General features: G+C 48.1%; 3 protein-coding genes across 4 annotated transcripts in view; 1 reads left to right on the top strand and 2 right to left on the bottom strand.

Annotated features, from left to right (window-relative positions):
- The window catches only part of ZCWPW1 (zinc finger CW-type and PWWP domain containing 1), a 30,317-nt gene extending 25,813 nt beyond the window's left edge, over positions 1-4,504 (bottom strand). Inside the window, exons 1-2 of the mRNA XM_060033184.1 lie at positions 4,415-4,504; positions 1,925-2,031 (exon numbers count right to left, since the gene is read on the bottom strand). The gene's annotated coding sequence lies outside the window, so the exon portion shown is untranslated. The remainder of the gene's footprint in view (positions 1-1,924; positions 2,032-4,414) is intronic.
- Positions 4,505-5,801: 1,297 nt separating this feature from the next.
- MEPCE (methylphosphate capping enzyme) lies at positions 5,802-10,731 on the top strand. Of its 2 annotated transcripts, none has more exons than XM_060032346.1 (4): positions 5,802-8,062; positions 9,503-9,721; positions 9,897-10,023; positions 10,298-10,731. In XM_060032346.1, the coding sequence occupies exons 1-4, from the start codon at positions 6,380-6,382 to the stop codon at positions 10,372-10,374; spliced, it is 2,106 nt and encodes a 701-aa protein (XP_059888329.1). In that variant the 5' UTR covers positions 5,802-6,379; the 3' UTR covers positions 10,375-10,731. The 2 variants fall into 2 exon arrangements, with proteins under 2 accessions (XP_059888329.1, XP_059888330.1); XM_060032347.1 differs by having other exon boundaries at positions 10,142-10,731.
- A 477-nt stretch (positions 10,732-11,208) lies between these two features.
- Positions 11,209-12,478, bottom strand: PPP1R35 (protein phosphatase 1 regulatory subunit 35). Its single transcript, XM_060033182.1, has 4 exons — positions 12,119-12,478; positions 11,786-12,038; positions 11,572-11,708; positions 11,209-11,460 (listed from the first exon to the last, which is right to left on the bottom strand). The coding sequence occupies exons 1-4, from the start codon at positions 12,359-12,361 to the stop codon at positions 11,287-11,289; spliced, it is 807 nt and encodes a 268-aa protein (XP_059889165.1). The 5' UTR covers positions 12,362-12,478; the 3' UTR covers positions 11,209-11,286.
- Between the last annotated feature and the right edge of the window lie 4,054 nt (positions 12,479-16,532).

Genomic DNA, 16,532 nt, shown 5'->3' with positions numbered 1-16,532 from the left:
ATAGTTTATCTGTAGCTATCTACTCACAGATGTTCTACAGATGTAGAACACAGATGTTCTATATCAGCATGCTTCATTATTTCTACCAAAGTTGTGACTAATAATAATGAGTAACACTTATTGAGCACTCACTATAATCTTTGAATATGTCATCTCATTTAATTCTCCCAATAAATCTGTGAGATTGATACCATTTTACATTTGGGGAAATTGAGGCTTAGAGGGATTTAGAGACATTAAGTAATTGATAAAGTGGTAAAAATCAGGATTAGAATCTGTCTGATTTATAAGTTTGCGTTATGAATTGTGCTACACTACATCCCAATCGTCTAGTTCAGTAGTTCAGTGCTTCACAATAACCTTAATATCACAGCACACATGTAAAGCATACATTAAAAGTACACATTGAAACACAGAAAATATTTCTAGGTACTCTAGGGTAAAAGGACCAGGCTGCCCACATCCATATACAACTGAGGGATGGGAGTGGGGGGCCTCCAGCCACACTAAAGGCTGAAGAGGTTAACATCTCTACACAGCTATAAGTCATTTGTGACCCAGCACAGTGCCAAGACTCATCTTGTGATGTTCCAAGAACTTGTACATTTTTCCAGTTTTCACTTTCCACCATTAATATTATTTCTACCCAGCTGTGGTTTGCCCAAAACCTCAGTGTTAATACATGGTAGAGTCAAGATGAACCCAGGTTTTGGCTTCCGAATTCTAATAACATGTCTGTTCTTCTCAGTGATCTTATTTCTGGCTGTTGGTTTTGAGTGCTTTGAAGGCCCTGGACCTGAAACTCAATCTTCCTACTCTGCCATCTCCCACTATAAAGAGATCCAAAAGCAGCATAAAATGGATCTTTGGGTTCATACAGTCTTCCCTCTAAAGGGGCTGAAAATTTTACAACCCTCAAATGTCCAAGCTAAACACTCAGTTGTTCAGGGTGTAGAATTCCTCCCTCCAGATCCCAAGATGAATTCAAAAGGTACTGGAGACTTGACTTAGTGTGGCCACAGCATGGCTGAATATAAAGTATTTTTAATTTTTTTGGGGTATTTTTCTGTTCCTTTTCTTCATTCCATAAATGCGAATAATTGATATGTGCTATTCTGCAGTAACTACTTTTCCTATATATTAAGGAGCACATTTTATCATTGTTTCCATCTTAACTTTTCACCACCAACTCCCAAACTTATTTGACACTGGAAAAAAAGCAAGTGGGACATTGGGGGAGAATCACTGCAGCAAACTGGTCCCTTCTTTACGATAATCCTAAATAGAAGCTAGAAACTGGATAAAATTAGGCTGCAAAAGGAATAATAATAATAAATGACAAACATATCTTCTCCCAGACTCTAGAATTCCAAAAATGATCCTGAGAAGTCCCTATGAAGACAATCAGAATTATAAAACTATACTAAATGAGAAAAACAAAATGAAAATTAGTGTACCTGAGATGACAAAATTTGATTTTTTTAAATGTTCCTCTATATAAGATCCTTGTGTATCCGTAAACTATCTCTGGAAGAATACACAAGAAACTGACAAAAGTGTCTCAGCAGACTGGAAACGGGTGGCTGGGGGTGGAAATGAGCTCTCTACTGTACCCTCTTGTGTAACTCTAGCATTTTATACATATACCACCATTTCAAAGTGATTTTTTAAAATAAAAAGAGTATTTTAATCAACCTAAAAAGGCAAAATTTTTCCAATATTTAGGTTCAAATCATTATCTAAACCTATACTGACCTCTCTAGGCAAAAGTGTGTTACTGGAGCCCCAAGCAGCTAGATAAAATTGTGGATCATCGTTGAGTTAATAAGATGTAGTAAATATACAAGCAGCAATGAATACTGGTTTTCCTTAACCTACAGTGAGGGTGTGATGAAGAACATTACTTTTAAATAAAATCTCTAACCTGATCAATAGAGAAGGGAAAATCTGGAAGTCACCGTCTGACAAGTCAAGTCTCTGCTCCTCTGTTTCAGGCGAAGTATTTTCTTCCACAATAACGAATGTTGAAATCTACTTCAGAGAGAGAAAAACAATTTTAAGGAAGTTAATAAATATACAAAATACCACCAACTTTCACCTGGCCAGCTAGGAAATGACTGGGGGCTCTAGACCCAGGAATAACATTTGAGGTTTTAATTTCTTTTTTCTGACCTTAGATGAAAAAAGAGAGACAAAAAAATCCAATAAAGCTTTAAGTGTGACAGTTCCATAACCAGATCCTAACTATTGAACTGACATAAGAAAGAAGGGTGAATAAGGAGGGGAAAATAACTTAGAAATAATAAAGGGAACCAAGGGAAGGTGAATGAGCTATTCCAAAAAATAGTTTTCTTTCATTTAGAACACTAAAAATCATGACACTGATTATAGAATGAAATCACCTAGCTCAGCAGATCTCAAAGTGCGATCTAAAGACCCCTGAGGGCCCCCTCCCTTTTTTTTTTTTTTTTTTTTAACATCTTTATTGGGGTATAATTACTTTACAATGGTGTGCCCCCTCCCTTTTTCAACTACTTATCTGTGTTAGGCTGGGTTTTCTCATACTCTTCAACCAAAACAAGATATCATAACAGATTGAATTCAGAAACAGATGAAAATCCAGCCAGACATGAAAGAGATTTGCAAAAATGTAAAACACCATTCTTCATACTAAATTTTCTTTCATTTAGGAAAATATATTTTCATTAAAATATTATCTACGTTAACATTATGTAATGGGTTTATTATTGTTATTTTAAAATTAATAAATAAATGTTTAATTTTTTTCTCAGTTTAATTTCTAATATACTAGTATCAATAGATCCATAAATAGATATAAACCAATGTTTGGAATCCTTCATAATTTTTAAGAGTATAAAAGGATTCTGAGACCAAAATGTTTGAGAATTGATCTAGCTAAATAAATTCAGTCTTGTCAATATTTTTCAAAAAGCATTAATCCTCCTCTCCCTTTCCCCCATTTAGAATATGTTCACAAATTTCTCCCCTCTTAAGTATCCAATTATTCCCTCTTTATATTGTCCCTGGAATCCTTGGTCTAAAAGAACAAAAGAAACCCTTTAGAATTGTCCTCTAACACAGACTCCGTGAGCCTCAAAAAACTGTATTTAAAGACTATATTTTGAAAAAAAAAAGACTATATTTTGAGCAGAGAACAAGAAAGATCGAGTTTCTGTTCTCACTGAGCTGACATTCTAGTGGGAGTAGATAGACACATACAAAAATAAGTAAATATATATTGTAAACTAAATAAATAAAGACTATATTTTGGGAGCAGTTTTCTCAGGGTTACTTGAGATGCTGCCTCCCAGGCTTGAAGTCCTCCATATGGCCACCAGATAAAACATAACTCTTAAATAAATAAATAAAGACTATATTTTAAATATCCTTTAAGCTGGAGTTTGATTTTTGTCTTAATGTCTAACGGTATGTAGATCCCTGCTCATTATCATTCCTCCGTCAGTAAGAGTTCTTTTTCTCTTTCTCTCTTCCTTCCTTCCTGTCTCTTTCTTCTTTCTCTCATGTGCACTCAGCAAGCATGATTTAAAACTTTTAACAAGACAGAAGGAAAAAATGATCCCCGCTACGCTTACTGCCCATAACAGACTACCTAACAAGACATTTACTGTCATAACTACCTGAACTAAACCTTTTACATAATCTTATAAATAAATTAATGGTGACTAAAGCTTCTCGGTTCAGAGAGTGCAAGGAAGCACGGAGATACGGGGACTTATCACCCAAGCAGACTCTTTCTTTAGGACCCTGATCCTGGTTCAGACCCTTGCTATCTAACTCCCGGAAAGCTTGCATACTGGCCCCAAACTATTGCCGACCTCAAACTAGCCTTTTTGTGTTGTTTTCGCTTAAAGGGGTCATGCCCATGGACTCCCAGACTCCGGCAGCATTTTGACTCACAGAGCACCAAGGTGACGTTTGGAACAATAAAAGGCCTGATTCCACCTTATAAACCAGAGGGAAGAACTCTGACGGACCCACATTTTCCCCTCTCTCTTCCCTCACCAATTCCGTCTTAAGCACAACATTTAAGACCGGAGGTACCACAGAGCCAAAAGTCCTTGACTCCCCTCAAAGGGTAAAAGAGTGGCTTTCTAGCGTCTCTTCCCCATCAACAACTCCCCCGCCATGAGAGAATTTCCCCTCAGCTCCCACCCGCAACCCGCGGAAGCACCAGGATCCGCATTCTCCCTCAGGTCCGTCGTCGCCCGCCGTGATATTGAGTTACTTTTGTTTGTTTGTTGGGAGTAAGTTTGCGGTTAGAGATTCTGAGGACAGGGGTTAAGAGTTGGACGGCACCCTGAAGAGAAAACTTCTCAGGCGACAGGTGTCAGGATTGGCCACGCCTAGCACCTTCAGCTGCAAGCGGAACTACCTTCTGGAGAGATGAGAACCTAAGGGCGAGGAGCAGAGTTGGGTAATGCAGAGATTCTCCAAGCCCCTCAAACCTCGAGCCAGTTTTCCCGCCACCAGGGAAAGGCGCGAGGCCGCGCACAAGCTCCACCTCCACCCCCACCGGAGGCCTGCTCGCAGAGGTAAGGCGCATGCGCAACTGGAATCGGCTTCTGCGTCTGCGCAGCTGAGTTATTGCCGCCATCTTCCAACAAAACGCCCTGTAAAACTACAAATCCCATAATCCTCGGTGGCCTCACTTTTTTTAGGTGGCAGCAATAGCGCCTGATCGTTCAAGATGCACATATTCCTTTTACTAACTTTACTCTGTGCCCGAGACTGCCTTTTCCTTCCTCTGGGAATCGTGCCCTGATTCCCATTCTTCCTCTTAGTCTCCTTCATGCCCTTATTTTGATATTTTATTTTGAGACTATCCTTAACCCCATTCTCGCCTCTTCCTCCCTCTTCTCAGCCACAGGACCCGCACCCCAAGCGCTGTTGGCAAGGAGAACGAGCCACAAAGCACCCTCTGGAAAGGCCGTCGAGTAGCTTCGTCCCCATTGACTGAGGCAGGGGGTCCCCAAAGCAGGCCAAAGCCTCTTCTCCGCCCACATTCGTTTTTATATAAGGCGGCGCGAAGCCACAACGTGTGCTTGGGAAGGCCTGCGTACGAGGGGGCGGTGGTGGTGGGTGTACTGCTATTGGTGGCTGTGGTGGGCGTCGGGGTCGCTCTCCGCGGGCTGGGGGGCTCGTGCGCAGACGTCGGGTGGTGGGCGGAGGCGTTGGTGTCCGGGCGGTGGATGGGGAGGCGGAGAGGAGGGCGTAGTGTCCCCAGGTGATTGCGATTGGGGGAAGGCGGAGGAGCGAGAGAACTACTCGGCCATTTCGAGGGAAGAGGAAGTTGGACAACATTGCCTGTTTTAGTTTTTTTTTTTCCTGTTCAGCAGAGAATATTTTCAAGGGGGTGAGTTAAAATGACCTGTCGTATTATACTGAGAACAGTTAGTAGGAAGACGGGCAGTACGCTCCGCTCCTTCCCCTCCCCTACTTCTAGGTTCACCCCCTCCACTCCCTCGGAAGCCCTTCTAAATAGGTGGACACAGGGGGCAACCAGGTCATGAATAATTCATGAGGGCCGCCCCGTTCCTTAGCCACACCCCTCCGAGTCGTGCTGACGCATGATGCGTGTACCAAACCTGAGGAAGCAACGTAACAGTTCCCGCCCCTAGGACGGAGGGCGGGGCGTCATCTCCAGCACGTGCTGCATCTACCCGCGCAAGCCCAAAAGGGTGTGCGCAGGCGCTGCCCACTAGGGGGAGGAAGGAGGCGGGGTAGGGAGGTTGCTGGGTTTAGAGCCGGGCGGAGACCGCTGAGACTCATTCCTCAGGAACAAGGGTCGGGTGTCAAGGAGACCTTTTCACACCAGCTCCCCGTCCCCCGCCTACGGTGGGTGGGATCGCGCGGCAGAGACAAAGGATATCAGTAGGGACGGACATAGCTGCGAAGGGAAGTAGGGTGTCAGTTTGGGGTGGTGGGCTTTTGGGGGGGCTGAGGGGGCTATATTTAAACTCCCGGAGCCGTTAAGTTGGTTCGTACTCCGATGCGCGCGCAACCAGGGTGGTGTCGGAGTGCGCATGCGTGATTCCAGGGAGAGAGGAACGCGCCCCAGCAGTGCGCGCTCGCGGCGAAGCGGTAGTGGTAGTGGAGAAAGGGGTCGGCGCACGCGCGGTTGATTCCTCGAGTTGTTCGGGTCTCGCGGGCATCTTGTTTTGGTCTCGCGGGCGAGTAGGGCGCGCTTCGGGGGAGGCGCTTGGGCGCGAGACTAGGGGAGAAGAGCAGAACTGCGCGCGCACTCGCGAAAGGGGGGGAAGCGAGCGGGGTTTAGGAAGGGGGGTTAAGCCCCCTGTCCCCCCGGTTGCCCTCGACTGGGACGGAATAAGGGGAGGAAATGATCGAGATGGCGGCGGAGAAGGAGCCGTTTCTGGTGCCGGCCCCGCCGCCGCCGCTTAAAGATGAGTCGGGCGGAGGGGGCGGCCCCACTGTGCAACCGCACCGAGAGGCAGCCTCCGGGGAGCTCCGCGGCGGAACACAGCGTGGGCCGGGCCCGCGCGCACACTCGGCGGGATCCCCGGCTTCTGAGGCCGGCAAGGAGAGCCCCGGGGCTGCACCCACCCCTCGGGGCGGTCAGTCGCAGCAGCAACGAGGGGGCGGCCCCCAGGCGCAGTCGCACGGGGAGGCCTGCTTGTCGGATCCCCCCGGGAGAGCCGCTCCCCCGGACGTGGGGGAGGAGCGACGGGGAGGGGGCGGAACAGAACTGGGCCCCCCTGCTCCTCCTCGACCCCGTAATGGCTATCAGCCCCACCGGCCCCCTGGGGGAGGTGGGGGCAAGAGGAGAAATAGCTGTAATGTAGGGGGAGGTGGTGGAGGCTTCAAACATCCGGCCTTCAAGAGGCGCAGGCGGGTCAATTCGGACTGTGACTCTGTCTTACCCTCCAACTTCCTCCTGGGGGGCAATATCTTTGATCCATTGAACCTGAATAGTCTCCTGGATGAGGAAGTGAGCCGCGCACTCAATGCGGAGACCCCTAAGTCATCCCCACTTCCGGCCAAGGGGCGAGATCCAGTGGAGATCCTCATCCCCAAAGATATTACAGACCCTCTCAGTCTCAATACTTGCACTGATGAGGCCCAAGTAGTCCTTGCTTCGCCACTCAAGACTGGTCGGAAGCGGCATAGACACCGGGGACAGCACCACCAGCAGCAGCAGCAGCAGCAGCAGGCAGCTGGAGGGAATGATAGCCACTCCGTGCTGCCCACAGCCCCCCTCACTTCCTCACTCCATGGGGAGGGCACCCCGCAGCAGCAGCAGCAGCAGCATAGAGGCCAGAACCGGGACGCCCCCGAACCCTATGAACTCAACACAGCCATCAACTGCAGGGATGAGGTCGTGTCTCCCCTTCCATCTGCCCTACAGGGTCCCTCAGGCTCCCTTTCAGCCCCTCCAGCTGCCTCAGTTACCTCTGCATCCTCGTCTTCCTCCTCACGACATCGCAAACGTCGCAGGACTTCCAGCAAGTCAGAGGCAGGGGCTAGGGGTGGAGGCCAGGGTCCCAAGGAAAAGGGCCGAGGGAGTGGGGGAGGCCGCCACCACCTCCACCCACTACCTGCTGCGGGCTTCAAAAAGCAACAGTGCAAGTTCCAGTATGGGAATTTTTGCAAGTACTATGGGTACCGCAATCCTTCCTGTGAGGACGGGCGCCTTCGGGTGTTGAAGCCTGAGTGGTTTCGGGGTCGGGACGTCCTAGATCTGGGCTGCAATGTGGGCCATTTGACCCTGAGCATTGCCTGTAAGTGGGGCCCGTCCCGCATGGTGGGCCTGGATATTGATGCCCAGCTCATCCATTCGGCCCGCCAAAACATCCGACACTACCTGTCCGAAGAGCTGCGTCTGCCACCCCAGACTTCTGACGGGGCCCCAGGAGCAGAGAGTGAGGAAGGGACCACAACCGTCCGAAAGAGAAGCTACTTCCCGGCCTCACTGACGGCCAGCCGGGGTCCCATTGCTGCACCCCAAGTGCCCTTGGATGGAGCAGACACATCCGTCTTCCCCAACAATGTTGTCTTCGTCACGGTAAGAGGGTTCACAGGCTCTTGGGATAGGGACCAGGAGTGAAGATGAGGTTAAATGGGAACATGGCAGGGAAAGGTTATAACCCAGAGGGTATCTGTGCATGCACCCCTCCCTAGGAAAACCAAATCCTCCAGAGAAGGGTCTGAATCTGCGATTGATTCCACTGGGTGTGTCTCCCCCCCTATAACCTGGGTCGGGGGGGCGGTGGCGGTGGCTCTACTTGGAGTCCTTTCTCATGACTGCAAGCCCCAGAATTGGGGCAGACTCCTCTTGCCCTGCTCTTGGCCAGTACTGTAATCCAGACTTGTCTACCTTCCCCGTTAGAGGATGTGGTCCAGATGAAAACTTGTCCTCCAACCTACTGAAGGTGCATGAAGGGGTGGGTTTCAGACATGCAATGTCTTGGGATGGGGGAGAGGATTAGGGTAGTGGCTGACTAATTACAGTTTCTGTCCTTTGATGGGGACCTTGTTTGCATTAGATGCAGAATTGATTGTCAGTGGCCAGGAACCTAAGCGGCTTGGCCTAAGGTCATCTCCACACTGACCCAAGATGGTGGGATGGGGAAGTGTCAGAAAGAGTACCTTGGGGAAGCAGGAGAGAGTACCATGTCTTCAGTGTCTGTCCCCTGACTGCAGGTGGATTCCCGTAAAATGCTCCAGTTAGGCCAGCTACAGGAATAGTTGGCAGTGTGTTGGGTTACAACCTAGAAGAATGGACTTTGCAGAGGGTGGTAATGAGCTTATCATCTAGAAAAGGTTTCCTGTGGGATGGGGTTCTTCATTTCTCTGGGAGAAAAAGAATAGGCCTGAAACTTTGCCAGTCCCAACTACAGGGAAGGAACCCACAGGTCTCCCTTTCAAACCTGGGTTGGGGCCCTTTGCATAACGTTGAATCTCTCAGCTTAATGACTGTGGGGTGGGAATAAGTAGTGGACAGGGTCTTGGGAGAACCCCACCATTCTTTCTCTGCAATTTGACCCCAGCTTTGGTGATCTCGTGGATAATTTGCTCAATTTAAAGTTACCAGGCTTCCCTGGTGGCGCAGTGGTTGAGAGTCCGCCTGCCGATGCAGGGGACACGGGTTTGTGCCCCAGTCCAGGAAGATCCCACATGCCGCGGAGCGGCTGGGCCCGTGAGCCATGGCCGCTGAGCCTGCGCGTCCGGAGCCTGTGCTCCGCAACGGGAGAGGCCACAACAGTGAGAGGCCCGTGTACCGCAAAAAAATAAAGTTACCCAAGCTCCCTTTTTATGTTTGATTGGCTTACCACCAATAGAAAGCAAGAAAATGAGACTCAAACAGGGTACCATTTGGGAGTTATTTTGAGAAGTGTCAAAGCAGATTGTGGCCAAGGACTAAAGTGAGGCTGCAGAGTGGGTTGTGAGGGGGCAGTGGTTCTTTTATGCCTCTGTTGACCTCACCCCCAATTCTTGCTCTCAGGGTAACTATGTGCTGGATCGAGATGAGCTGGTGGAGGCCCAAAAACCTGAGTATGATGTGGTGCTCTGCCTCAGCCTCACCAAGTGGGTGCATCTCAACTGGGGAGACGAGGGGCTGAAGCGCATGTTTCGTCGAATCTACCGGCACCTACATCCTGGGGGCATCCTGGTCCTGGAGCCCCAGCCTTGGTCATCCTACGGCAGGAGAAAGACTCTCACGGTGAGTTGGGGTTTCTGGAAGTTGGGCCTATCCTTCCTTTAGTTGAGGCAAGGAAGGCCTCAAAGAAGCAGAAAGAGGACTTTCTGAACAAGGTGAAAAGGCCCCCTGGGTGGGCATCATCCTCCACCAGCAGAGAAGGCAACGAGCTAAAGTGATCCCTTGTCGTCCTCCCTAGGAAGCAATCTACAAGAACTACTATCGAATTCAGCTGAAGCCAGAGCAGTTCAGTTCCTACCTGACATCCCCAGAGGTGGGCTTCTCCAGCTATGAGCTTGTGGCCACACCCCACAACACCTCCAGAGGTAAGGCTGGCTTATTTTGTTGGGGGAGGAAGGGAGGCCAGTCCTGGTGCAGGGTGCAGACCCTGTGGAGTCTTAAGGTCCTGCCAAAACCCCTCCTGATTGCACACTCTTCCCTCAGGCTTCCAGCGTCCTGTGTACCTGTTCCACAAGGCCCATTCCCCCAGCCACTAAGTGGCCCCCTGAACAGAAAGTGTGAAGCTGCCCGCTGCTCCAGAGGACCTGGGGGGGGAGAGGAAAGTATCCCAAGGTCTTTTCTTTCTGCCTCCAAAAATAGTTTCCTCTCCTGGATCTGCAGAGAAAGCTTTTCCTGTGTTGCTGCCCCAGCCTCTTCCCTACACCTCTGGCACCTAAGCAGCAAGCCCAGCTGTGCTGGAGTCACCATCATCTTCCTCTCCCCTAGCCCACTGGGCTGGATGGCATGGACTGTTTGCTGCCCTCTGTTCTCCGAGGGCATGGGAGCTGGGGGGTATCAAGTTCTCTAGCCTCTTCCTCCTGTTCTCCCAAGGAGAGGTTCCCATTTCTCCTCGGCCCTTGTCCCTAGCTGCGTTTCAGTGGACCACGGATAGATGGACTGAGGGTTAAAAGGGGGACGTTGCTGGGGAGGCATGCAGGTACTGTGAAAATCCTTCCCTCTGCTGTCCCTCACTGGGAGAGGGGGTTGGGTTTGGAATGTGAGAACAGCACAATAAACTTGATGTTTAGGGCAGTGGCCCACACACCTGTCTAGCACATTCTAGTTGGGGGCGGGGGGTGGGGGGGGGACACGGTGCCTCCTGGTAGAACCTGTGCTTCCTCTCTGCCCAAACTATAGTCTTAAGGAAGAGGGCAGGTTTTTCAATGGTTGGGAAGGCTGTTGAATGCTAACGAGACCCACACCCAAGTGTACAGAACCCTAGGCCAGGAAAAAGGGGTATGTGAACTTTGATGTGAAACCTGAAGAATCTATCCTCCCCCAAAGAAACACTGACAAAACTTTTTTACTAAGCTTTGGGCACAAAGCTAACTTTGGAAGTTAACCGTGAAGTCGAAGTGGAACTAGAAAAAGGCACTTTTAGGACCAGACCACCTGCCTGCTCTATTTCTCATCACTACCAAGTTCCTTTAAAGGAGGGCCAAAACCTTGACTTTCTGGCAGCTTCCAACCTGAGGCTTGACCCCATCTCAAGGCTCCCAAGAAGAGTCCCATTTGTTAGCAAAACCACTTTATTCTCATAGTTTAAAAACAAAAAGATATGAACTAGCAATCCAGGGAGCCTCCCAAGTCTACGCTTCCCATCGCCTCAGTGTCCGATGCATAAGGAAGGTATCCTCTGAAGGGCGGGGCCGGAGTTGAAGCCGGAGAGGGGGCAGACCTTCCAGGGTCAGGTGTGGAGATTCATAAAATAATGTTTCTGGATCACACAAAATGGTCATGTCTGGCCCTGGCCCAGATGGCTCCTGTTGGAGTTGGAGCCAAAAGCAAGGTTACCCTCGGGGAGGGGACAGAACCCCTGGCAGTTGGGGAGGAGGGGGGACGGGGTAGGGGAGACTCAAGCCCAGGTCCCTCACCTTTGGAGGCGGGGCTCGGGCCTGCGGCGGCAGGAGCGCCAGTTTCTCCCTCAGCGCGGCGTTCAGAACCTGTTCCTCGGGCACCTGCAGGCTCACCAGGTCTCGGAAGAGCCGCTTGGAGCGCGGCACGTTCAGCCCTGAGACCGCAGGAGCGGAAGTGAGCGGCGCCTCGCACCCCCGCTCCCGCGCCCGGCCGGCCGCCTGCCCCCCTCACCCTCGGCCACGCTCTCTTCCAGGCTGCAGCGGGTCTGGAACGACTTTCTCAGCTGTTCTTCCACGGCCTTCGCGGCATCGAACTGGCCCCCGGCTGCGGCCCGCGCGGCCTGCAGCTCGAAGCTCAGGGCCAGGCTGCTCTGCTGCGCGGGCGTCCCCAGGTCCTGCGGCGCCGCGAGCTTCTCGCTCGGTGCGGTGGCGGCCGGCGGCGGCTCGGACCGTACCGGGGAGGGCGGCGCCAGGCGGAAGCGGACCTGGAAGCAGAGAGCGGGGCGGTGAAAAAGTAGGCGCTGGGTCGTCGGCGGGCTGGCGGCCAGGCCTTCCCCCAGCTCACCTGCCGCCCCTTGCGGGCCCCGCCCCGCCGGTCCGCCCGCCCCTTCCGCCGTCCCGGGCTGCAGTTGGACCGCCCGCGCCCGGGGCTCTCGGACAGAGGGCTCAGACTTAGGCTCAGGTCCAGGCCGGGCTCCGGCACGGGGGCTCCGGGCACGGGGGCTCGGGGTTCTGGGAGTGGCCCTGGGTCAGCCACGGCCTCTCCCCCTTCCACCGACTCCAGCTCTGGCTCCTCACAGCCCATCATCTTGGGGTGTCTGCAGGGGTGCGGGGTCGCTGGGGCCCAAGGGTCAGGGAACACAGACTCGCCACCTCCTCTCCCCCGCCCTTCTAAGACAGCGCTACCCAAAACCGTTAGCGCCCGCCCCGCCCTATTGGTGCGCCTAAGCGTCATTTCCGTTGCCCCGCTCCCCGCCTCCCGGAAAGCTTCCGCCCACAAAGCCTTGCCCCGCCCCCAGGCCGGGGTTTTAGAGCTGAAGCCCTTGGAAGCTCTACGGGTCCTCATTAGGACCATTTTCATCTAGAAACTTGCGCTACAGCGTCGTTGCCCTATCCAATCGCCACCACCTGGCCTCCGCTGGAATCCAGAGTGTGTCAGTCCTCCCTATTAACGGTCCAGCGTCCCCATACTGGATCTCCCTACTCCGTGCCTCCACAGCATCTCCGGGTGTTCCGTCGCCCCCAAACTCGGACCGGAGCTCCCCAGTTTGAATGAGGGCGTGGCTCGCTGACTCCAGCCCCGGGCTCCCTCCTAGGTGACCGTGGTTGCCTGGGCGACAGCAGCCTCATTCAGTTTGCGGCCTTTTGTGACTTTTTCCCCTTCGAAGATCCACTAAAATATTCATCTATATAAAAAATAAATATCTGCATATAAGTACAGTTTTTTAAAAAAAGGCTCCGTGGATTTATCCCGGACTGCAGGGCAGGAAACGGGAGCTCTCGCCTCATTCCCTAATGTTCCTTGGGGTAGGCCCTCTCAGTTCTGTAAGCCTCTGTTTCTTCTTCTGTAAAATGTACTAAGTTGGGTTCAAGACTTTTGAGGCTCTCCCAAAATGCGTTAACAGTCAACAGGCATGTTTTTGTGTCACTTTTTCAGTTTGTTTTCACATACTTTATCTTCCAAGAAATGCTGTGGAAGATCAGATAGAATGGATGGCGTTACCCATATTTTACAAAAAAAGTTTTCGAGAATCTCAATGGTGAAACTAGAGGCTTTCCTGCTAAAGTCAGGAATAAGTATGCCCATTTCCTCTACTGCAGATCTTCCACCACTTATGATGGGGTTATGTTGAGAGAAATATATCGTTAAGTCGAAAATGCATTTAATACACCTAACCTACTGACCATCATAGCTTAGCCTAGCCTACCTTAAATGTGCTCAGAACACTTAATTTAGCATATAGTTGGACAGAATCATGTAACACAAAGCCTATTTTATAATAAAGTGTTGAATATCTCATGTAATGTATTGAATACTGTCCTGAAAGTGGGTACAGAATGGTTTTAAGTGTATCACGTTGCTTACCCTCATGACCACGAGGTTGACTGGAAGCTGCAACTCACTGCCTCTGCCCAGCATCACAAGACAGTATGGTACCATATATTGCAAGCCCGGGAAAAAGATCAAAATTCAAAATTTGAAGTACGGTTTCTACTGAATGCTTATTGCTTTCACACCATCATAAAGTTGAAAAATCGTAAATCAAACCGTCACAGGTCAGGGACCATCTGTATACTTTGTTTTGTATATTTGACTTTGGAAACTTATATGTTTTACATGATTATATGATACAAATTAATTTTTAAAAATCAGTCCCTAAAAGTTGAAAGCAAGATGAAACAAATGAACCTAAATGTATATTTACTACACAGATGGGAACTAACTAACTACACAGATGGGAACTCTTCTGAATGACTTGAAGAACACAGTAATTTAGCTATACATCCAAAAAATCTACCCTAAAGACAAAATTAACTGCTGTTTAAAAAAATTTTAAACTGCCATAAAATCTTAAATTATATTCAGTAGTCATATTGTTGGGAATAAGTGAAAATGGGTAGGATAGAACATAATTATGTTGATGTTATCAGAACTGGAATTTTGGCATAGGAGAAAAGACATACAAATATAAAATCAATGATGTTATGCAAATTCCCTATACTCTTGAATTTAGGAAGTATCTTATGAACCCATGGAATATTTTAGTTTAAATTTAAAAGCATATACTAATTCTGTCTACTGAAAAGCCCTTAGAAGCAATGATGGACCCAGGAAGCACCCCTGGCCTCCAGAATGTGGTAGCTAATTTCATATCCCTGGGCATTTCAAAACCTACACGCCAATGTTCATAGCAGCTTTATTCATAATAGACAAAAACTGAAAACAACTCAGTGTCCTCCAACAGGTAAGGACTTAAACTATGGTTCACTTAGTGCCATAGAGTACTAATCAGCAATCAAAAGGTGCACACTATTGATAACATGCAACAACTTGGATAAATTGCCAGGTTATTATGCTGAGCAAAAAAAGTCAACTCAAAAAAATTAGAGGCTATATGGTTCCATTTACATGACATTTTGGAAATGACAAAAATTTAGGAATGGAAGACAGATTTCGTGGTTGCCAAGTGTTTGGGATGAAGTGGAAGAGACGCAGGTGGTGGGAAGGAGGTGGGTGTGGTCATAAAAGGTGTAACCCCAGAGTTTTTCTTTGGTGTTGGAACTGTTCATTTCCTTTACTGTGGTGGATACAGGGACCTACACAGGTGATAAAACTACACAGAACTTCAACGAAAGATCTGAAACAGAAATTAAGGAAACAAGCCCATTTACCATCACATCAAAAAGAACAACATACCTAGGAATACACCTACCTGAGGAGGCAAAAGACCTGTACTCTGAAAACTATAAGATGCTGATGAAAGAAATCAAAGATGACACAAACAGATGGAAAGATATACCATGTTCTTGGATTGGAAGAATCAATATTGTCAAAATGACTATACTACCCAAGGCAACCACAGATTCAATACAATCCCTATCAAATTACCAATGGCATTTTTCACAGAACTGGAACAAAAAAAAAATTTAATTTGTATAGAAACAAAAAAGACCCTGAATAGCCAAAGCAATCCTGAGAAAGAAAAATGGAGCTGGAGGAATCAGGCTCCCTGACTTCAAAATATACTATAAACTATACTACAGTAATCAAAACAGTATGGTACTGGCACAAGAACAGAAATATAGATCAATGGAACAGGATAGAATTAATCTACGACAAAGGAGGCAAGAATATACAATGGAGAAAAGACAGTTTCTTCAATAAGGGGTGCTGGGAAAACTGTGCAGCTACATGTAAAAGAATGAAATTAGAACATTCCCTAACACCATACAAAAAAATAAACTCAAAATGGATTAAAGACCTAAATGTAAGACCAGATACTATAAAACGCTTAGAGGAAAACATAGGCAGAACACTCTTTGACATAAATCACAGCAATATCTTTTTGGATCCACCTCCTAGAGTAATGAAAATAAAAACAAAAATAAACAAATGGGACCTAATTAAACTTAAAAGCTTTTGCACAGCAAAGGAAACCATAAACAAAATGAAAAGACAATGCACAGAATGGGAGAAAATATTTGCAAACGATGCTACCGACAAGGGATTAATCTCCAAAATATACAAACAGCTTGTGCAGCTCAATATCAAAAAAAACAACCCAACCAAAAAAAGGCAGAAGATCTAAATAGACATTTCTCCAAAGAAGATATACAGTGCTCCAAAAAGCACATGAAAAGATGCTCAACATCGCTAATTATTAGAGAAATTCAAACCAAAACTACAATGAGGTATCACCTCACACTACTCAGAATGGCCATCATCAAAAAGTTTACAAACAATAAATGCTGGAGAGGGTATGGAGAAAAGGGAACCCTCCTACACTCTTGATGGGAATGAAAATTGGTCCAACCACTATGGAGAATAGTATGGAGGTTCCTTAAAAAAATAAAAATAGAACTACCATATAATCCAGCAATCCCACCCCTGGGCATATATCTGGAGAAAACCATAGTTTGAAAATATACATGCACCCCAATGTTCATAGCAGCACTATTTACAATAGCCAAGACATGGAAGCAACCTAAATATCCATCGACAGAGGAATGGATAAAGAAGAGGTGGTACATATATCCAATGGGATACTACTCAGCCATAAAAAAAAGAATGAAATAATGCCATTGGCAGCAACATGGATGGACATAGAGATTATCACATTAAGTGAAGTCAGTCAAACAGAGAAAGACAAATAGCATATGATGTCACTTATAATGTGGAATCTAAAAAGATAATACAAATGAACTTATTTACAAAACAGAAACAGACTCACAGACTTCAAAAACAAACGTATGGTTAT

This window comes from Delphinus delphis, chromosome 15 (assembly GCF_949987515.2).
Source record: "Delphinus delphis chromosome 15, mDelDel1.2, whole genome shotgun sequence".
Classification (NCBI taxonomy): domain Eukaryota; kingdom Metazoa; phylum Chordata; class Mammalia; order Artiodactyla; family Delphinidae; genus Delphinus; species Delphinus delphis.
Note: the sequence above shows the minus strand (reverse complement) of the source record. Positions and strands in the feature narration are given on the sequence as shown.